The sequence below is a fragment of the Delphinus delphis genome, chromosome 4 (assembly GCF_949987515.2).
Source record: "Delphinus delphis chromosome 4, mDelDel1.2, whole genome shotgun sequence".
In the NCBI taxonomy this organism is placed as follows: Eukaryota; Metazoa; Chordata; class Mammalia; order Artiodactyla; family Delphinidae; genus Delphinus; species Delphinus delphis.
Window position 1 is genome coordinate 84,221,500 of NC_082686.1, and position 23,438 is coordinate 84,244,937.

The window sequence follows — 23,438 nt, forward strand, 5'->3', positions numbered from 1 at the left end:
TGTTATAAATACTGTAGTTTTTATGCTCTAACATATGGTATAGGAAGTTATCATCAAATTACTATGAAGATTTCTGGGGACCAACAGTATACACACTAGAAAGAAAATGAAATTTTCAAAATGAAGAGTTAATAATCCCAAAGAGGAAGGAGTTGATTTGAGAGATACACTGGAAATATTAGACCCAATAACTACTCATCACATAGGCAATTCCAGAGTGAGGAGTATCCTCTTTTCTAACTCTAAAATTTTATCCTTCAACAAAAAACCCATACTCTTCTCTTTTCCTTCCTCAATAAAATTATCGAGGAGGTCAGGTCAGAATATGGTTTAAATAGGAAATGACTGATAATTTAAACATAATAAAGTGATTTTAGTATTCTGAATCTAATAAAAATTTTAGGCAAAAATAGAAAAGAAATAAGAATGAAGGTTATTAAATTAGAAAGTATTTGAAATTTTACAATTATATCATAGTTTCGTGTAATTTCCTGTCTCTAAAATTATCTTTAAAATAAGTTGCAGAATCTTTGATGAATAAAGTAAATAATAATAACATTCTAAAATGAGAATTTAAAACCATGAGGGTAACTATGTAAGTCACAAATTTAGAGTGTTAAAATGATAAAATAATGTGTAAAAGTACTTTAAAAGGTACAAAATGGCAAGTAAAAGTAAAGTTACTTTATTGGGAAGGAGAATTGGCAAAGATAAAATTCACTAATGTGGTATTTATTTCCTTGAAAATTTGGAAGTAAAATATCCTAAATATTGGGCTTAGTTATAATAGCTTTCTGATGGAAATACACTGTGATATATTACCCTGCTGCATTTAGTGTTCATTCATATATTTGATATTGTGCTTTAGTCTACAAAAGGAAAATTCAAAATCACCAATTGATTAAACCAACTTTTTAAAAATTCAAGAAAAAATCAGTCACCTATGCCAACATGTGCTTCTTGTATCATGCTTACATCATTAGCACCATCGCCAACAGCCAATGTTATAGGCTTCTCAGGTGAGATTTTTATCAGTCTTATTACCTGAAAGACATACAACTAATTAGTTTTAGATAAAATTTAAATCTTCATGTATTTATATAAAGTCATTTATCTGAAACGATCTGTTGTAAGAAAGGTAGAGCAATGAAAAAAATGTTTATATTAGACGATAGTAGGCACTGAGGTTCACTTTTTGAGGGATGTCTCCATTAAGATGTTAGGAATGTTTTTCAGAAATGACACAGAAAAACAGAGTACTATCTTTGGATTTTATGATGGTATGTAAGAATCTTTTAAACAGTTTAAATTTGTAAAAAGCTTAATAATAATTGTGTAAAAAATAATTACAATTAATTGCACTTTGTCAGGCAATTTTTTTTCCTTCTCAAGAAATTATTCTTTTCATTTGATACAGGGGAAAGATAATTATTTTCTCTTGTAATAAAATTTTTAAAATTTTATAAAGCAATCAAAATTAAATTCAATAAAATCAAAAGAAAGGTTTCTTTGGAATACTTGAATATACTTTTATAAAGAATCTAGGAGGACTTCCCTGGTGGCACAGTGGTTAAGAATCCGCCTTCCAATGCAGGGGATGCAGGTTCGATCCTGGTCAGGAACTAGATCCCACATGCGTGCTGCAACTAAGAGTTAGCATGCAACAGCTAAGGAGCCTGCTGGCTGCAATCAAGGGGCCCACCCGCCGCAACCAAGAAAAAAAAAGAATCTAGGCATTAGCTCTGTTTGGTCTCAGGTTTTAGTCTCCATAGACTGGGGGAAATACATGGGTTATAATAGTAATAAAATAGGCACTGTAAAAAAAAATCCACGAAGCCAAAAAAACTGGATGTAAAATTTTTTAGACCTATATGTAAAAAAATGTGTTCAGATGTGCATTTCAAAGGGTATCCTTGTGAAGATTACAGTTGCAAAAAATATTTGTATAGGCTATCACTTGAATCATAGTTAGCTGAACTTTAAATAATTCCTGTATATAGCTTCATATCAGAATTAATTGGCTTTTCAACTTTTTACTAAAGTTCTATTTATCACTCAACAGCTATCTTTAACAAAGAGAATTATCACTTCGTAAGAATGCAAGAATAAGCACAGATCAACAGAACCACCTGGAGGTGCAGATGAACTGAAGTCTTATAGGCTCCCTCACCAGTTAAGTAACTAACTTGTGAGACTTCAGTTATCACAGTTCAAATTTATGTCTCAGGAAAATCACAAACTGCTACCTACCACGTGGTCATTTCTAGGTCACAATGATCTATTTCTAGGTCATTATGAATAGTTGAAACTTCAATATTCACTGTGAAATTTCCAAAGGCCTAATGTACGTGGTTAAAATTCATATTATGAGAAGTGACTGACCCCTAGTAAGACACATATACTGCATACCACCAAATGGAACTATATGAGGCATTAACGTTAAAGAATACTTTTTTTTTTTTTAATTAATTTTACTTTTGGCTGCTTTGGGTCTTTGTTGCATGCAGGCTTTCTCTAGTTGCGGCGAGTGGGGGCTACTCTTCCTCGTAGTGCGCGGGCTTCTCATTGCGGTGGCTTCTCTTGTTGCGGAGCATGGGCTCTAAGCATGCGGGCTTCATTAGTTGTGGCACATGGGCTCAGTAGTTGTGGCTTGCGGGCTCTAGAGTACAGGCTCAGTAGTTGTGGTGCACGGGCTTAGTTGCTCCACGGCATGTGGGATCTTCCTGGACCAGGGCTCGAACCCGTGTTCCCTGCATTGGCAGGCGGATTCTTAACCACTGCGCCACCAGGGAAGTCCGAAGAATACTTTTAAATCTAAATATATTTATGGGACTTGTTATGACATAAACATACCTTTGCTTTCTGCAGTGGTGCCATACGACAGCACATTACAGCTGAACAATTTTTACAAACTTCCATAAATAGTTTTTCATGTTCCCTGAGTGCAAGAGACAGACTGGTCCCATCCACCACCAGACCATGCTGAATCACATGGTCCTCTGTAATTCTAAAAAAGAAAATAATTATATTCTCTGTAAGATACTTTAAAGCCATATTATTCAGACTCATCTAGTAAACAAAAGCTTCTTACTGAAAGATGGATCATTTACTCAGACTTCACTGTTACAAAACTGGCATGTCAAGGAACAAACTGAGTTCTATCACTTGAAAGTTAAGATTAAGCAGAACTGAGAGTGACTGATATGATGAGTAAAACAGACGATGTTCATTTTTACAATGAATTGGTATATACATGCAGTAACCATATTTTCTAAAATGTGAACTGTAATACATAATCTGAGGATATTCTCCCAAACTGTGACTATGGAAAGTCTTACAAAAATAAAAAAAGTTACTAGTTACACATTTAGCAAATTCTAATTTTAAAAAATTAAATGACATCAAGAATGTTCGGGAAAATTTACAAGCTAGATTCACCATAGGAAGGAAAGGAATGAAGGAATCATAACTGTCTCTTGATATTTAACCCTACAATGGACTGTAATGCCAGGTATTACGACGGTGGAACATGGATAACACCCCTCTTGTGGGCATACACTATACCGAGGACTACTCCAAAGCATGACCTAATTACTGGCAACTGGGCAAACTACTTGTGACAAGAAAGAGGTAAGAAGAAGAAAAAAAGAAAGATAAGAAGCTTGCATCAGTATGTAAATCAACTGTATTACTGAGCACACTATTTTGTTCAACTGCTTTACCCTGCTCCTCCTTTGGTAATAAGAGTTTCTCGCTGAAAGAAGCAGTATATGTATATACAGATTTACATTCTGGAGCAAGCTTCTTATGCTGCTAAAGGCCAGCACTCAAAGTAGCATTGCACTAAATCCACCAAAAGGAAAATACTACAGTTCACCACTGGGTTCACAGTATAGCAAGACTGCTACTGAGAAACATCCATACATTTTCAATTTTTTTTCAGCTTTATTGAGATATTATTAACATATAACATATATAAGTTTAAGGTGTGCAACATGATGGTTTGATACACATATATACTGCAAAAATGACTACCACAACAAGGTTAGTTAATACCTCCATCCTTTCACATATTTTTTTGTGTGTGGTGATAACATTTAAGATCTACTTTCTTTACAACTTTCAAATATATAATATAGTACTGTTAATTACAGTCACCATGCTGTACATTAGATCCCCAGAACTTATTCATCTTATATATAAATTTATATATAAGTTTGTACCCTGTGACTATCATCTCCCCATTTCCCCCACACCCCAGCTCTTGGCAACCACCCTTCTACCACTAGCTTTTTAAAATTCCACATATAAGTATTTGTTTCTCTCTGACTTACTTTACTCAGCATAAAGCCTCAAAGTCCATCCATGTTATCACAAAAAGCAAGATTTCCTTCTTTTTTATGGTTGAATAATATTCCTTTGTGTGTGTGTATACACACACACACATCACATTTTCTTTATCCATACACACAACAATGGACATTTAGGTTCTTTCCATTCTTGGCTACTGTGAATAATGCTGCAATGAACATGGGAGTGTGGATATCTCTGAGATAGTAATTTCATTTCCTTTGGATAAATACCCAGGAGTGGAATTGCTGGATCATATGGTAGTTCTATTTAAAATTTTTTCCATACTGTTTTCCATAGTGGTTGTACCCTCAAATTTTAAATGACAAGTGAGAAGACTATTAAATGAGCAACAAGCTATAAAAACTAAATAAATACTGTAATTTTTTGTCTTATAATACTTAATTCTTTTCTGTAAGTTAAAATTATGTCTTTCATAGTATGCCTAACAACTACTGTGTTGCACTACAACTAATAAGTGGTAAACAACATTCACAACATAAAATTTAAAAAATGTATATTTCTTTTAATAATTCTCCAATATCCAAAATCAGCACCTAAACTATTCTTCCTCCCTGTTGGCTGAACTTATTTAGCAGCCTCTGCTGCCTCCAATACATTCAGCGTGAGCACTGCCTGAGCACATGGCCTCATAAGAAGAAGTAGCAGCCAAGAGTAGGATAGATCAGATCAGTTTTCCTTGGCAACCTTCCCACAGCATACTAACTTAGGTTTTCCTCTGGACAGGTGTCATAAATCAGCATACTATCTCACAATCCATGGGGTGACATTTATGCAGTACGGAAAACCAGCTCACAGTTCTGGTACACAGTAAGGTAGCATCTGCTTATTTCTGTAGTCTCATGTCTCAATACTTCCCACATCATCTCCCATCTATTCCATTCTCTGGCCATATTTAACTACTATCAATTCCTTGAATGAATCTCTCAGCTCTGGGAATTTGCATACATTGCCCGCTTTGCTTCTTGGTGTTACTCTCTGACCAGTTTACATTTCATCGCTGGAAACAACACAGTCGTGAGTTCTAATGTAGAGCAAGAACTTAGCCTACGCTAAGCTCAGGCTAAGCTTCCCTCTTCTGTCTACCCACAGCTCTCTGTTTTTGCCTCAGTTACAATTCAGTTGTGATAGGTCTATGACAATATATTTATTTCTGTTTTTCCTACACATTGTAAGTATTCTGGGAATAAATACACCTTATGTGACTCTGTTCCAAATGCCCAGATAAGAGACAATCATTATATGTTTGTGAAGGACTGGATATATACACTAAAGCTTTCAAAGGTATGGAATTCTTTTGCTATACCCAAAATTTTTAGAATAGATACTTCCTGAAAGTCTGTAAATCAAAATCCTATTGACTTACACGGTTAACTCAGAAAATGCACTCCAGGAACTCCCTGGCAGTCCAGTGGTTAAGAGTCTGTGCTCCCACTGCTGAGGGCCCAGGTTCAATCTCTGGTCGGGGAGCTAACATCCCACAAGCCTCATGGCATGGCCAAAGGAAAAAAAGAAAAGAAAACGTACTCCACCAAAAAGATGGTATCTCTAAAACATAAGTTTCACACAGCAAGCCTAAAATTCATTTTAAGGTATAACCTTCACTTTATAATACAGCTTTTGTACAAAAAGGGAAATGAACAATACCCATGATCTTAACAGACTCACTAAAAGCACATATATAGAAGACTTAAAAAAATTCTAAAATACAAGTAATAATTATCTTTAGATGGCTGTATTATATTATTAACCATATCTTCTTTACCATTTTCAGTATTTTTTAAATGAACATTTAGTATTTTTAAAATCAGGAGTAATATTTAAGAAGTAAATGATTCTGAGCAAATAGTCTGTATGTTTTAGGGAGTTCTTGACATTATGATACTTAAATGTTTAAGCAATCACAATAGTGTTGGCACTGCTCCAAAACTGTAGTATAATTACCTAAATTAATCACCTTTTTGAGCTCAAGCAAAGACCCTTCTGAGAGCTGTACTGTCTCTTTAAAACATTCCTTAAGTAAGTTTTTCTCTGATGAAATCCAGAGTTTAGTATCACATCCATCTCTGCATAACAAATGTAAATCAAGCACTGAATGTACATTGACAACTGTGGCATTGTCTTTTCGCATTTGTTTTTCTGCATTAATATTACAAGACTGCAAAGACAGGTACCTGTAGAATATCTTAGATGGCTACATACAAGCAACCCTGATGCTTACACTGAAGCACTCCTAATTTATTGTAAAAACAACTGACTGTGTTAAATGGGGGCTCCTAAATAAAGTTGATTTACCGAAAAAAGCAGATTTAGAGAAAAAGAGAACGCATTAAGAAAATAAATACCTATGAAATTATCTTTGAACAGTAAAATGCAGATTAATTTCCCTGTTTGGTCATGTGAACCTCATCAGTGGTTGGCAAATGTTTTCTGTAAAGCGTTAGAAGTAAACATTTTGATTTTAAGTTTTGTGGGCCATGAGGCTAAATTGAGGATATTATGTAGGTACTTATGCTACAAAAGAGGAAACAAATTTTGACAAAAATAATTTTAAGTAAAAAATGTAATAATTAAGGGACTCTCTCGCCTTCTGAGAGGGTCCACACTGTCTGTGGAGTGTTTCTCCCTAAATAAATCCACTTCTTATCTATCACTTTGTCTTTCACTGAATTCTTTCTGTGATGAGACATCAAGAACCCGAGCTTCATTCACTGAATTCTTTCTGTGATGAGACATCAAGAACCCGAGCTTCATTAAGTCCTGAGGCCAGTCTTTTGAGTTCTACGGGAACTAAGGCCCGCACCCAGGTGGAGGATGGAATGATGATGTTGACCCACATGACTTCAATCAACTAAAGCTTGGACTCTATCAATCGTGGCCCCAATTCTATGCTGAATTCTCCTCTGCTCAAGCTCCTTCATGAATATGCATGTACCCTTAACTTAAAACTTCCCCAAGTTTGCTGTTTGGGGGAGACACTATTTTAGGAAAGATCCCCAGTGTTCTCCTTACTTGCTGCAAGTAATAAATCTTTCCTTTTCGCGAAAAAAAAAAAAAAATTAAGTACAATTTTTAAAGTAATAGAAGTCTACTAATGAGGAGAACAGAAACCTTTTTATTTTGCAGGGGGAAGAACTCCAATTAATTTTGATTAATTGGGGTTCAAAGTTCATGTTTCCTATCATCAAAATCAATTGCACATGTCCATGTGTTAATGCTGATCTGTAATGAAATTTTACATTTTATTGCAAAAGAACCATCTGTAATGAGATTTTGTATTTCATTTTTGATTATGTCTTTTCAAACAGGCAGTATATTAAAGCATATTATCACTGAATAATAAACACAATTCTTTGCCACCTAATTTGATAATAATCAACACTCCACTATGCTTTAAGAGTGTGATATTAAAATTCCATTTTTCTTTTCATGTTTGGACATGATGGTTAAATACAGATAATAAAAATATACTAAAATGTCATAGGGCAAAATGTGTGGCACGGAAAACATTAACAAGTTATAATTGTGTCGCTGTGATTTGTAGTATATATCAAGCAGCAGTGAGAAATGAGAAAGGTGCTTTATAAGGTCTCTGTCCCAATTACTCAACTGTGCTGTTATAGTGCAAAAGCCTTCACTGATGATGTGTAAATGAACAAATGTGGCTCTGTTCCAATAAAACTTTATTTACAGACACCGAACTTTTAATTTCATGTAATTTTCACACCATGAAATATTACTCTTCTTTGACTTCTTTTTCATCCATTAAAAAATGTAAAAATTATTTTGAGCTCATGGGCTGTAAAAAAGGCAGTGGGCCATATTTGGGCCCATGGGCCATAGCTTGCTGGCCCCTGAACTCCATGATACAGGTAATTATATTCTTACCTTCTGGCAAGCTGCCTCAACTTTTCAGCACATTCACTGTCTGACGTCTGGTTTATAAGTTCAAGGATGTTCATGGTTCTGTGAAAATGTCCACATGACAAACTCACACTAACAGCTGTTTCATGTTTATCTCCAGTAAGTACCCATACTTTGATACCAGCCATTCTCAATGCTTCAATAGTTTCTCGAACTTTATCTTGTAGTCTGAAAATAAAAGAAACAAAATTAGTAGTAGAGAACATTTTTTTGACTGTATTTAAAGTATGAACCACAAAGTAAAGTAAGGTAATTCCGAACTCCTTAACCTAGGGATGTTATAGTATAGTAATATAATTGAATTTTTTTCCATTAGGGAAAAAATAGGAATAACCAAATTAGTGACCACCTGGCTAATATAAAATCTACAACTGTGTGCTAACACGTTTGTCACAATGGGAATTCCAGAGTTGTGAGGCATTTTAGGTGACAGATACTAAATGATCGCTTGGGTCAATACTGCCTTAATGAGAACATTTGTGCATTCTCACAATTGTAAAGTTTCCTTCCCTTCATTTTGGTTACTGATAATACTACTGTAAATGTATTTGGTTTTTTTGAAGCTCACAGGGTATTGATATGTTGGAGCACTATGTAAACTTAAATGTAAAATCTACAACTTCATATTTTAAGAGTGTATCTTCAAAGCTGATTTTTATAGAACCAACTAACTATATAGTCTTCATAAACTCATTTTCTTAGAAAGTCTTAAATTTCAAATTAGAAGATTTTCTCCTTTTTCGGCAAGAAAATCTCTTACCTCATTAGTTCAAAATTCAGACTGTGGACAATAATGGTCTACATATAACCTCAGGGAGTCTCATAAATCTCATGAGGACAACTGAAAAGTAAATGAAACCCTAGATTTTAAAAAATGCAAGCACCTTTAGATCTAGCGGGTAGAGAAAAACGTAACAATAGGCTTAATTTGTAGAATTCAATTTAATTCAAGAAACTGTGAAACACACATGGAGAGAGATGCTGGGAACAAAGGCAAAGAATAAGTAGACCTCAAGGAATTCACAGGCTAACAGAGGAGAAAGTCTTCAACAAATAATATACTGCCTACAAAACTACTACAACAGAACTACCTACAAAACATGGAGGCTTTCCAAACGAGAGAATTTTTAATACTATTAGGGGTTAGGAAAGGTCTTCCTGGAGTGGGGGTGATATATGAACTATGGTTTATGAATAGGTATTCACAGATGGATAAGGGAAGTATGATCCAGGCAGAAAGCACAGCCTTGGCAACGAAAAAAGGCACAAAATAGAACACTTTTAACTATAGCTGTCGTTCAGAGAACTAGACAGTTTGGTACTGTTGAAATGTAAAGTGGAAGGGGGCAGTGGTAAGAGGTGAGGCTGGAGAATTAAGCAGGAACTTAAAATCTTTGTATGGAACACTGAGGAATAGTCTAAAAACTCCAGACTACAGGCAAAACTATACATGGCTGTATTCTTTCAACTATTTCAGATAGCTGGCTAGAACAAAAATTATATATATGGACTGGGAAAAATTAAGGCTTTAATTCTCTATTTTCATTTTAAATATATTAAGTATAAAATGTTAAAAAATAGAATTTGTCATAAATTAGAAACACTTGGCTAGAAAAATTCTTATGAGAGAAAAATGATATTGCCTATTTGTCTGATACTTACTTGTCTTCTACTGCTGTAGCTCCCAGTAGTATCAGGTCTTTCTCTATGAACTGGAAGACATCTGCCAATTTCTCTTCCCGTTGCTGCAAGGCAGTCCTGGCTTCAAATAAATGTCTATCTATTTCCTCATACTCCTTAGGTGTAAACTCTCTATAGGCCATACACAGAGTTCTTAGCCCTTTCTAAAATAGGAAAATTAAAGACAAAAATTGAACAAAGATAACTAATGGGGAATTAAGAAGTCACTGAAATAAACTGAGGACCCCATTACCAAAATTCAACTATAAATAATTTAAAAAGTACTATCATCTAGTGATAGGAAATAAATAAACTGTCACAAAACCCTAGTCTGAGTTATGGGACACATATTATCATAGCTCTTGCAATTTTTGATGAGTTCCTAAACAGTTGCTCAAAAAAATTAAGGTCATTGAATTGTAGAACATTAGAGCCTAGACAGGATCATAAAGACGATCTACCTGTGATTTTAAATATGTTTTACCAGGAAAGCCAAAAAGTTCTATAATGGTACCTTTAGGATTGTCAAGAGAGAGGCAGCCCCAGGTTCTTCTCTCCTGTTTTAACCACTACAACTCCACTTTTATCTATTTATTTTTTTTAGACAATTTTTTTAAAAGTCTTTATCGAATTTGTTACAATACGGCTTCTGTTTTATGTGTTTTTTTTTGTTTTTTGGCCGCAAGGCATGTGGGATCTTCCCGAGCAGGGATTGAACCTGCATTGGAAGGTGAAGTCTTAACCACTGGACTGGCAGGGAAGTCCCCACTTTTATCTACTTTAAAAGAACTTTTTTTTAAGCAAAGGGGACTATAATTTCCTGAGGGTTCATGATATGACAAATTCACATTTCAAATAAAGAAGCCTGTAAAGTGGTCATTATCAACCAACCAATACTTTCTAGAGCCACTGAATGAATGATTTTAAATTGTATCATTATACCTTTACTGGTGAATTGGAATTTCACAAAACTTAGGAATATATATTTGATTATCTGATTCTACCAGGTGTAAACTTTTCTTATGGTGTTAATATTTGGAAGTTGGTATCTAAATCTGAAAGCTTACAAAAGTTCTTTTTCTTGCAACACATTTTCCTCAGAAAAACCCAAAATAAATGTTCTAATAGCAGGACTCAGAAAGGAAAAGTTTTAAAATACTATACGACACTACTTAGCAGATTTCTAAATGTTGTCATTCCTTGATTTACAAATGACCTACACCTATAAACACCTGCTTCTCTTAAATAACAGTTAAGAGACTGTGAGAGTTACTAAATTAATTAATTCCACAACAAACATTTATTGAGTGCCAACTACATGCCAGCATTTTTCTGGATTAAAATGACAGAAAAGTAGAATAGGACTTCCCTGATGGTGCAGTGGTTAAGAATCTGCCTGCCAATGCAGAGGACACGGGTTCGATCCCTGATCCAGGAAGATCCCACATCTTCCTAGGATGTTGCTTGCCATGGAGCAACTAAGCCCGTGCACCACAACTACTGATCTCACACTCCGCAACTACTGAGACCACATGTTGCAACTACTGAAGCCTGCAAGCCTAGAGCCGGTGCTCCGCAACAAGAGAAGCCACTGCAATGAGAAGCCCATGCACCGCAATGAAGAGTAGCGCCCCCCACTCGCCACAACTAGAGAAAGCCCACAGGCAGCAACGAGGACCCACCGCAGTCCCCGGCCCCCCCGCAAAAAAGTAGAACAATGCCTTTGTTCTTATGGATATTACAGCGTGGTAGATGAACTAGACCATAAACAAATAGAAAGTAATGGGAGAAAAGAAACCATAAGTAAGTAAAGGAGGCAGGTGGGCAGCATTTATAGAAATGCAGAAATGAGAGCTCATGAGGCTCTAAGACTGAGACGGAGCTGCTTAATAAGTTTCCTCTTCACATGAATTGTGGCACTTTGTTTTTGTAAGATTTTCCTATTCTTTTATTAAGAGGGACATAATTCATGTACCATAATCCACTTTAAAAAGTACAATTCAGTGGTCTTTAGTGTACTCACAAAGTCGTGCAACTGTTATTACTATCTAATTCCAGAACATTTGTGTCACCCCCAAAAGGAATTCCATATTCATTAGCAGACACTTCCCTTTCCCCCCTTTCTCCAGCTCCTGGCAACCACTAATATGCTTTCTGGCTCTATGAATCTGTCTTTTCTGGGTATTTCATATAAATGGAACATGTGGCCTTTTGTGACTGGCTTCTTTCACTTAGCAATCTTTTCAAAGTTCATCCATGATGTAGCATATATCAGTATTTCATTCCTTTTAATGGCCAAATAACATTTTGTTATATGGATATGACACATATCATATATGGATATGACACATCAGTTGATGGACATTTGGGTGTTTCCATTTTTTTGGCTATTAGGAATAAAGCTGCTAAGTACAAGTTTCTGTGTAGATGTATGTTTTCAATTCTCTTGGATGTATACCTAGGAGTGAAATTACCAAGTATATAGTAACTCTATATTACTCTATGTTCTATGAGGAATTGTAAAACTATTTTTGGAAGTGGCCATATCATTTATATTCCCATCAGCAATGTTATCAGGGTTCCAGTTTCTACACATACTTGGGATTTTTGTACGTCTCTTTTTTTTTTTGGTGGGGGGGTCATGCTGCACAGCATGCAGGATCTTAATCCCCCGACCAGGGATGGAACCCATGCCCCCTACAATGGAAGCACGGAGTCTTAACCACTGGACTGCCAGGGAAGTCCCTCCCTTTTTAGTATAGCAATCTGAGTGGTCCTTGTAGCCATAAGTGCTCTGGCTGTACTAGGTGCAAAGAGAAGACATATTTTAGCAGGTTAAAAAAGGTCAAATTTTAACCAACGAATGAGGAGCCAACATATAATGTAACAGAACTGCAGAATTTCTATAATTTTTGATAAAATACTAATGCAAAAATGAAACCCCAAATCTTTCATATATATATATATTTTTAGCAGTTTTTAAATTAGAGAAATTTGCACTTACCAAAGCAAATTCATCTACATGAATTCTTGTTTTTTCTATTTCTCCACCTATACATTCTGGGAGAACTGATGATTCGGCTCCTTTAACAAATAAAAGTTTCTCACCTAAAAAGAAAAATGAGTTATTAAGTTCTTAGTATTACATAACTAAAAATTCATGAACATTTAAATTGGTTACCTGAAGGTGCCTGAACAATTACACTCATTCTTCTACGATCTGAATTAAATTCCAGAATATGAAGCAGTTTGTACCTAAGGAAGAAAAAATAAGAAAGACAAAATCTGTACTTTTTTGAATATTAAGTGAATATTTGGAAAGAATCCCTATAAAAGATAAAATGGTTAATTTAGAACAAGAAATTAATCTCAGTTACATTTTTCAAGATGATGGATTATGAGTCATTAATAACACAAGACAGAAAAAGAAGGAACTGACATTTATTAAGTACTTACCAAATGCCACGTACTTTACATACCTTATATCATTTAATACCCATGAGAACCAAAGGAGGTAGGTCTTATCTCATTTTACAGGTGAGGACTATTAAACTCAGAAAGATACACTCATTTACCTTAAGTCAAATAAGCATGTGAATGGCACAGCAAGGAATGGAATACATATCTGCCCAGCTTCATGTTTTTCCTCACTAAAAAAGGTGACTGATTCTCAACTCTTTTTTCTGCCTAAACACACCTGAGAAATACGAACACTCACATTAGTAACAGAGGCTCATTACAGCAGTGATTCTGAACCTACGACAGGGCATGTGTGTGCAGTTGGGGGACACAAAGGCCTCTCTAGGGAGCTGTAAAAGAATTTGTGTGGATGGGTCAGGTGTGGATTGAAAAGTCTTCTAGATGAATTTATACAATGATGTACATATGGAATGTTTTGGCACATCTCAAAGAAAAACACTGAGTAGAATGGTTTATAAGTTGATAAAATGAGCTAGACAGGCTCCCAGATAAAAGTAGCCAAAGACTGGGCACTATTTAGTTCAGAAAAGCATAGTCTGGAAAAGCACAAGTGGAGCTGAGATATGATCAGAAATGATAAAACCACGAAAGATATGAATGTGATAAGAATGGACTAATTTATCAAACAGAGGAAATACTGGAAATAATACAACAGTTCCTTAATGTTTGAAAGATAAAAATCATAGGAAAGATAAGGAAGTTTTTATTTAGTGAGTAGAAATTTACAAAACTCATTATCCTAAGAATGTGTAAAAATAAACACATAAGTAAATTCAAGAACCATTAAGCTAAAATACAGATGAAAGTTTCAGAGTATTATACTGTTACTACCATGATGAGATACAATGTAATACTGACATCATTCTAGAGCAGGTGTCAGTAAACTTTTCCTGTAAGGGGCCAGACAGTAAATACTTTAGGCTTTGAAGACCATATATGATCTCTGCTGCATATTTTTTTGCTTTGGAAAACACTTTAAAAATGTAATTTAGGGGGCTTCCCTGGTGGTGCAGTGGTTGAGAGTCCGCCTGCTGATGCAGGGGACGCGGGTTCGTGCCCTTGTCCGGGAAGATCCCACATACCGCGGAGCGGCTGGGCTCCTGAGCCATGGCCACTGAGCCTGCGTGTCCGGAGCCTGTGCTCCGCAACGGGAGAGGCCACAACAGTGAGAGGCCCGCATACCGCAAAAAAAAAAAAAAAAAAAAAAAAAAAAAATGTAATTTAGTTTGCAGGCTGTAGGCCAGATCTGGTTTCTGGGTCATAGTTTAACAATTCCTGTTCTATACTAAACACTTAATATATAGAAAATTACAATATAGAAAAAAATTACCGTTCCAGTTTTCCAAGTGTTTTAACTTCCATAGTTTCTCCAGAATTGCCAATAAACACAATGCCAAATCTAGGGAATAAAAGGAGAAAGAAATATAAGATTTAAAGGATGATATTTTATAATTCACAATATAACTAACTTGAATAAAATCATTTAAAATATAAGTTTAAGATGTATTTTAAAGTTATTTCCTTTGAGTATAGGATTATTTTTAAGAACTTGAAGGATGACAGTAGATCCAAAACAATACATACACAAGTATTTCTCACAAATTATATTGTTCATATTTCACAGTAACCAGACTTTTAAAGAGATCTCTTCAAAATATGACTTAATGCAAGCCTGACAACAAAATTAATGACATTTCAAATTCTCATTTAAAATACTTTTATGTGTAAATATACATATAAATAAAATACCTTTATGTGTAAAAAAAGTGTAAAAATAAAATAAAATACCTTTATGTTTCTCAATTTTGTCTGAGAATTTAAAATTATGTTCTTGCATTTTCACATTTTCATTTAAAAGGTATTTTTCTGAAGATTTGAAAATTAAACTTAAACTACCTTGCAGCAGCTTCCACGAGAGCCTTTTCATCTGGTGAAGATGCATAGTACTCCAACTGGGAGGGTGCAAGGTTGGTTTGCCAGGGACCATCACCAATTCCATCAGTCTGAACACTGCTAATCTGCACAGTGTGACAGAGACTGACTGCTTTAAAGAAGAGATCATGTTCTTTAATCTGTAGAAACATAATTAATATTCATAATAAAATATACCAATACCAAAAAACATGTAGGAACATGTAGGAAACCAGAAACAAAATTCTAAAAAAAGCCAATACAGCTCATAATTTGATAAACTAAGACGTAGAACCAGAGTGCTACAATTCTGAATTGCATAAATAACAGTTGGTTGCTTCTGAATCCCAAGAGTAAAATGTCACATTTGCTTATGACCCTTCAACATCTGAGTATATTTTTAGGAGGCATAAACAAATTGCAAGTAAAGGTGAAAACTCTTTTGTGGAAGAACTGAGATCTCAAAAACTCTATTAAGCTCTATTCCTTAACAAAGTCCTCTTTATTTCAAGGCAGAAAGGGCTTTCTTTAACTTAGTCCCGTTTAAATACCAGAGAACTAAAGTAGATGCATACACACACACACACACACACACACACACACACACACACACACACACACACACACACATTTTTATTTTTATTTTTTTTGCGGTACGTGGGCCTCTCACTGTTGTGGCCTCTCCCGCTGCGGAGCATAGGCTCCAGACGCGCAGGCTCAGCGGCCATGGCTCACGGACCCAGCCGCTCCGCGGTATGTGGGATCTTCCCGGACCAGGGCACAAACCCACATCCCCTGCATCGGCAGGCGGACTCTCAACCACTGCGCCACCAGGGAAGCCCTATATATATTTTTTTAGTGGAACATTTTATTTATTTATTTATTTTTAATAGATCTTTATTGGAGTATAATTGCTTCACAATACTGTGTTACTTTCTGTTGCACAACAAAGCGAATCAGCCATACGTATACACATGTCCCCATATCCCCTTCCTCTTGAGCCTCCCTCCCTAACGTAGATGCATATTAAGTGACAAACTGGCTTATGACTAAAAATTTTCAGTGCTGAATCAAAGGCTAAACATTTCAAATGTATATTCCTTGCCCCACTAACACTTAAACTTTTTCTCCTACAACCCACCAACTAACAAAGAATTACTATTTCAAATGAAACTCCTATTTATTAACTTAAAAATTGCTTACTAGTTCAGTTTCATTTTCAGGACTGGTTCTAAAAGAGGAACTGGTTGCAAGATGGGATAAGTTGTTAAGATGGGATAAACTACTAAGATAAGATAAGTTTCCATCTGAAGAGTCTGGTGTTGGTCCTTCAGATACAAGTCTACCATTGATTTCTTGGTATTTTATACCATTAATTGAACATTCCCGAAACTGCATCTCGTTTTCGGTCAGTGTACCAGTTTTGTCTGTAAACACATACTCGACCTAGAAATAGAAAACAAAAGAAAACAAACCTTTATGTTCAGGGCATTATGTTAAACAAAAAAACTTTGTACTCTGGCTCCTGAAGTTGTTTACCTATTAACATTGATATACTCATGTTAAAAGTCTTACTTATAATCTGAGCACAAGCAAATAATTAAAGATGCCACAGAAACAAAACAGGGTAATACAAAATATTTAAAATCTATATACTCTTTGAAGTCTGTGGCATCTTTAGGTTCATGTTCATCTGTAGAGTTGACTGATAATTTCTGCTGAACAAGCAGGAGAAATACGAACTGCAGTTATTCTCTCTGGGTAAACTGAGGAAAAGTCAATACTGATATTTGGGGATAACCCCCAAAAACAGCTGGGCTGCCAGGCTTTTCTAGGGAAAACTTTTGGACTTGTAAAGAAAACCAAAGATTAGCATTCATTTGAGGATATCCCCTTACATGAAAAGGCAAAGAGAGTCTAAAACAAATGACAGGCAGTTCCACGATAACACTGTCTTGAAAACACAAGAACTTATTACAATGAGACTGATATATAAGGGAACAATTTGAGCATAATATGAACTTTGCGTTTGATTATGAACAGTTTCATCTGTGAGAAACACTAGGTGAACACAGAAAACTGCATCCAGCATACATGAAATATACAAACCTCAAACAGCTAGCAGCTACTTCAGGTCACCATGTGTGTTATCAGCCATAACCATTCACATCTGGTATCATACTTTCCTTCTGTTTTCAGACAACCTTCCTTCCAATACTTCACAATAACACACAAATTGCAATACTTCTGATGGCCACTTTCACAAGAAAACTTCAGGTCATTTTCAAGATAAAGTGCCATATTTATTGTAGTATTTATGTATTTCTTAATAATCTAGCAAGTCCTGTTGTCATTAGGTTCTTATCTTTTTTGTTGTTTTTTGCGGTAAGCAGGCCTCTCTCACCACTGTGGCCTCTCCCGTTACGGAACACAGGCTCCAGACGCGCAGGCTCAGCGGCCATGGCTCACGGGCCCAGCCACTCTGCAGCATGTGGGATCCTTCCGGACCGGGGCACGAATCCGCGCCCCTGCATCGGCAGGCAGACCCCCCAACCACTGCGCCACCAGGGAGGCCCTTATTTTTTTATTTTAAATGTGTTACTGACAAAGTTTTTGTTGTATCCCAATTCCATTTTCCCATAAGCCCTGTGTGTTTTGTTTTTTTTTTTTTGCGGTACACGGGCCTCTCACCGTTGTGGCCTTCTCCCGTTGCGGAGCACAGGCTTACGGATGCGCAGGCTCAGCGGCCATGGCTCACGGGCCCAGCCACTCTGCGGCATGTGGGATCTTCCCGGACCGGGGCATGAACCCGTGTCCCCTACATCGGCAGGCGGACTCCCAACCACTGCACCACCAGGGAAGCCCAGCCCTGTGGTTTTTACTAAGTAATTTTGCATAGCACAGTGATTTTAGGAATGCATATGTCACATTACAGCGGAACTGATGTACTGAGAAAGGAACTAGGAAAAAACTGAGAAAATGCAACTAGCAGAAGGCTTTAAAGAAACTGTCATTAATATCCTCAGAGAGGTGAAAGAACAGATTATATTCAAGAAACAAGAATAAGATGTAATTAAAAGACGACCATTCTGGGAATTCCCTGGCTGTGCAGTGGTTAGGACTCTGCGTTTCCACTGCGGGGACATGGGTTCGATCCCTAGTAGGGGAACTGAGATCCCGCAAGCTGTGTGGCCAAAAAAAAAAAAAAGACCATTCAGATATACTAGGATATTAGAAATTAAAAACATTACAATACAAATAAAAGAAATCAAAAGATAGGTGGAACCAGAGGGCAGACGGCAGAAGCAAGAAGAACTACAATCCTGCAGCCTGTGTAAAAAAACCACATTCACAGAAAGACAAGATGAAAAGGCGGAGGGCTATGTACCAGATGAAGGAACAAGATAAAAACCCAGAAAAACAACTAAATGAAGTGGAGATAGGCAACCTTCCAAAAATAAATTTCAGAATAATGATAGTGAAGATGATCCAGGACCTTAGAAAAAGAATGGAGGCAAAGATCGAGAAGATGCAAGAAATGTTTAAAAAAGACCTAGAAGAATTAAAGAACAAACAAACAGAGATGAACAATACAATAAATGACAATGAAAACTACACTAGAAGGAATCAATAGCAGAATAACTGAGGCAGAAGAACAGATAAGTGACCTGGAAGACAGAATGGTGGAATTCACTGCTGTGGAACAGAACTAAAGAAAAAAGACTGAAAAGAAATGAAGACAGCCTAAGAGACCTCTGGGACAACATTAAACGCAACAACATTCGCATCATAAGGGTCGCAGAAGAAGAGAGAGAGAAAGAACCAGAGAAAATATCTGAAGAGATTATAGTCAAAAACTTCCCTAACATGGGAAAGGAAATAGCCACCCGAGTCCAGGAAGCGCAGCGAGTCCCACACAGGATAAACCCAAGGAGAAACACGCCGAGGCACATAGTAATCAAATTGGCAAAAATTAAAGACAAAGAAAAATTATCAAAAGCAGCAAGGGAAAAACGACAAATAACATACAAGGGAACTACCATAAGGTTAACAGCTGATTTCTCAGCAGAAACTCTATAAGCCAGAAGGGAGTGGCATGATCTGCTTAAAGTGATGAAAGGGAAGAACCTACAGCCAAGATTACTCTACCCAACAAGGATCTCATTCAGATTCGATGGAGAAATCAAAAGCTTTACAAATAAGCAAAAGCTAAGACAATTCAGCACCACCAAACCAGCTTTACAACAAATGCTAAAGGAACTTCTCTAAGCGGGAAACAAAAGAGAAGAAAAGGACCTACAAAAACAAACCCAAAACAATTCAGAAAATGGTCAGAGGAACATACATATTGATAATTACCTTAAACGTGAATGGATTCAATGCTCCAACCAAAAGACACAGGCTTGCTGAATGGATACAAAAACAAGACCCGTATATATGCCTGTCTACAAAAGACGCACTTCAGACCTAGGGACACATACAGACTGAAAGTGAGGGGATGTAAAAAGATATTCCATGCAAATGGAAACCAAAAGAAAGCTGGTATATCAATACTCATATCAGATAAATAGACTTTAAAATAATGTTACAAGAGACAAGGAAGGACACTACATAATGATCAAGGTATCGATCCAAGAAGAAGATATAACATTACAAATATATATGCATCCAACATAGGAGCACCTCAATACATAAGGCAACTGCTAACAGCTATAAAAGAGAAAATCGACAGCAACACAATAATAGTGCGGGACTTTAACACCTCACTTACACCAATGGGCAGATGATCCAAAATGAAAATAAATAAGGAAACAGAAGCTTTAAATGACACAAAAGACCAGATAGCATAATTGATATTTATAGGACATTCCATCCAAAAATAGCAGATTACACTTTCTTCTCAAGTGCGCATGAACATTCTCCAGGATAGATCACATATTGGGTCACAAATCAAGCCTCAGTAAATTTAAGAAAATTGAAATCATATCAAGCATCTTTTCTGACCACAACACTATGAGATTAGAAATGAATTACAGGGGAAAAAAACGTAAAAAACACAAACACATTGAGGCTAAACAATACGTTACTAAATAACCAAGAGATTACTGAAGAAATCAAAGAGGAAATCAAAAAATACCTACAAATGACAATGAAAACACGATGATCCAAAACCTATGGGATGCAGCAAAAGCAGTTCTAAGAAGGAAGTTTATAGCTATAAAAGCCAACCTCAAGAAACAAGAAAAATCTCAAGTAAACAATCTAACCTTACACCCAAAGGAACTAGAGAAAGAAGAACAAACAAAACCCAGAGTTAGCAGAAGGAAAGAAATCATAAAAATCAGAGCAGAAATAAATGAAATAGAAACAAAGAAAACAATAGCAAAGATCCAATAAAACTAAAAGCTGGTTCTTTGAGAAGATAAACAAAATCGATAAACCATTAGCCAGACTCATCAAGAAAAAGAGGGAGAGGACTCAAATCAATAAAATTAGAAATGAAAAAGGAGAAGTTACAACAGACACCACGGAAATACAAAGCATCCTAAGAGACTACTACAAGCAACTCTATGCCAATAAAATGGACAACCTGGAAGAAATGGACAAATTCTTAGAAAGGTATAACCTTCCAAGACTGAACCAGGAAGAAACAGAAAATATGCACAGACCAATCACAAGTAATGAAATTGAAACTGTGATTAAAAATCTTCCAACATGGGCTTCCCTGATGGCACAGTGGTTGAGAGTCCGCCTGCTGATGCCGGGGCTAAGGGTTCGTGCCCCGGTCCCGGAAGATCCCATGCCACAGAGCGGCTGGGACCGTGAGCTATGGCCGCTGAGCCTGCGCGTTTGGAGCCTGTGCTCTGCAATGGGAGAGGCCACAACAGTGAGAGGCCCACGTACCGAAAAAAAAAAAAATCTTCCAACAAACCAAAGTCCAGGACCAGACGGCTTCACAGGTGAATTCTATCAAACGTTTAGAGAAGAGTTAACATCCATCCTTCTCATACTTTTCCAAAAAACTGCAGAGGAAGGAGCACTCCCAAACTCATTCTACGAGGCCACCATCACCCTGATACGAAAACCAGACAAAGATACCACAAAAAAAGAAAATTACAGACCAATATCACTGATAAATATAGATGCAAAAATCCTAACAAAATACCAGCAAACAGAATCCAACAACACATTAAAAGGATCATACACCACGATCACGTGGGATTTATCCCAGGGATGCAAGGATTCTTCAATATATGCAAATCAATCAATGGGATACACCATATTAACAAACTGAAGAACAAAAACCATGATCATCTCAGTAGATGCAGAAAAAGCTTTTGACAAAATTCAACACCCATTTATGATAAAAACTCTCCCAAAAGTGGGCATAGAGGGAACCTACCTCAACATAATAAAGGCCATATATGACAAAGCACAGCAAATATCATTCTCAATGGTGAAAAACTGAAAGCATTTCCTCTAAGATCAAGAACGAGACAAGGATGTCCACTCTCACCACTATTATTCAACATAGTTTTGGAAGTCCTAACCATGGCAATCAGAGAAGAAAAAGAAATAAAAGGAATACAAATTGGAAAAGAAGAAGTAAAACTGTCACTGTCTGCAGATGACATGATACTATAAATACAGAATCCTAAAAATGCTACCAGAAAAATACTAAAGCTCATCAATAAATTTGGTAAAGTTGCAGGATACAAATTAATGCACAGAAATCTCTTGCATTCGTATACACTAATGATGAAAAATCTGAAAGAGAAATTATGGAAACACCCCCATTTACCACTGCAACAAAAAGAATAAAATATCTAGGAATAAACCTACCTAGGGAGACAAAAGACCTGTATACAGAAAACTATAAGACACTGATGAAAGAAATTAAAGATGATACCAACAGATGGAGAGATATAGCATGTTCTTGGACTGGAAGAATCAATAGTGAAAATGACTATACTACCCAAAGCAATCTACAGATTCAATGCAATCCCTATCAAATTACCAATGGCACTTTTTACGGAACTAGAACAAATCATCTTAAAATTTGTATGGAGACACAAAAGACCCCAAATAGCCAAAGCAGTCTTGAGGGGAAAAAAACGGAGCTGGAGGAATCAGACTCCCTGACCTCAGACTATACCACAAAACTACAGTAATCAAGACAATATGGTACTGGCACAAAAACAGAAATACAGATCAGTGGAACACGATAGAAAGCCCAGAGATAAACCCACGCAACTATGGTCAACTAATCTATGACAAAGGAGGCAAAGATATATGATGGAGAAAAGACAGTCTCTTCAGTAAGTGGTGCTGGGAAAACTGGACAGCTACATGTAAAAGAATGAAATTAGAACACTTCCTAACACCACACACAAAAATAGACTCAAAATGGATTCGAGACGTAAATGTAAGACCCGACACTATAAAACTCTTAGAGGAAGACATAGGAAGAACACTCTTTCACATAAATCACAGCAAGATCTTTTTTGATCCACCTCCTAGAGTAATGGAAATAAAAACAAAAATAAACAAATGGGACCTAATGAAACTTCAAAGCTTTTGCACAGCAAAGGAAACCATAAATACGAAAAGACAACCCTCAGAATGGGAGAAAATATTTGCAAACGAATCAACAGACAAAGGATTAATCCCCAAAATATATAAACAGCTCATGCAGCTCAATGTTAAAGAAACAAACAACCCAATCCAAAAATGGGCAGAAGACCTAAATAGACATTTCTCCAAAGAAGACATGCAGATGGCCAAGAAGCACATGAAAAGCTGTTCAACATCACTAATTATTAGAGAAATGCAAATCAAAACTACAATGAGGCATCACCTCACACCAGTTAGAATGGGCATCATCAGAAAATCTACAAACAACAAATGCTGGAGAGGGTGTGGAGAAAAGGGAACCCTCTTGCACTGTTGGTGGGAATGTAAATTGATACAGCCACTATGGAGAACAATATGGAGGTTCCTTAAAAAAGTAAAAATAGATTTACCATATGATCCAGCAATCCCACTACTGGGTATATACCCAGAGAAAACCA

The 23,438-nt window shown here is 36.3% G+C and overlaps 1 protein-coding gene across 7 annotated transcripts in view; it reads right to left on the reverse strand.

The window, feature by feature from the left end:
• The window catches only part of ATP11B (ATPase phospholipid transporting 11B (putative)), a 132,746-nt gene that overhangs the window by 52,805 nt on the left and 56,503 nt on the right, over window positions 1-23,438 (reverse strand). For all 7 annotated transcript variants that reach the window (XM_060011062.1, XM_060011066.1, XM_060011063.1 and 4 more), the window contains 9 exons: window positions 16,570-16,812; window positions 15,352-15,527; window positions 14,786-14,854; window positions 13,157-13,230; window positions 12,980-13,083; window positions 9,958-10,139; window positions 8,260-8,463; window positions 2,854-3,007; window positions 942-1,044 (listed from right to left, as the gene is read on the reverse strand). In XM_060011062.1, the coding sequence (XP_059867045.1) occupies window positions 942-1,044; window positions 2,854-3,007; window positions 8,260-8,463; window positions 9,958-10,139; window positions 12,980-13,083; window positions 13,157-13,230; window positions 14,786-14,854; window positions 15,352-15,527; window positions 16,570-16,812 (1,309 nt within the window). The remainder of the gene's footprint in view (window positions 1-941; window positions 1,045-2,853; window positions 3,008-8,259; window positions 8,464-9,957; window positions 10,140-12,979; window positions 13,084-13,156; window positions 13,231-14,785; window positions 14,855-15,351; window positions 15,528-16,569; window positions 16,813-23,438) is intronic.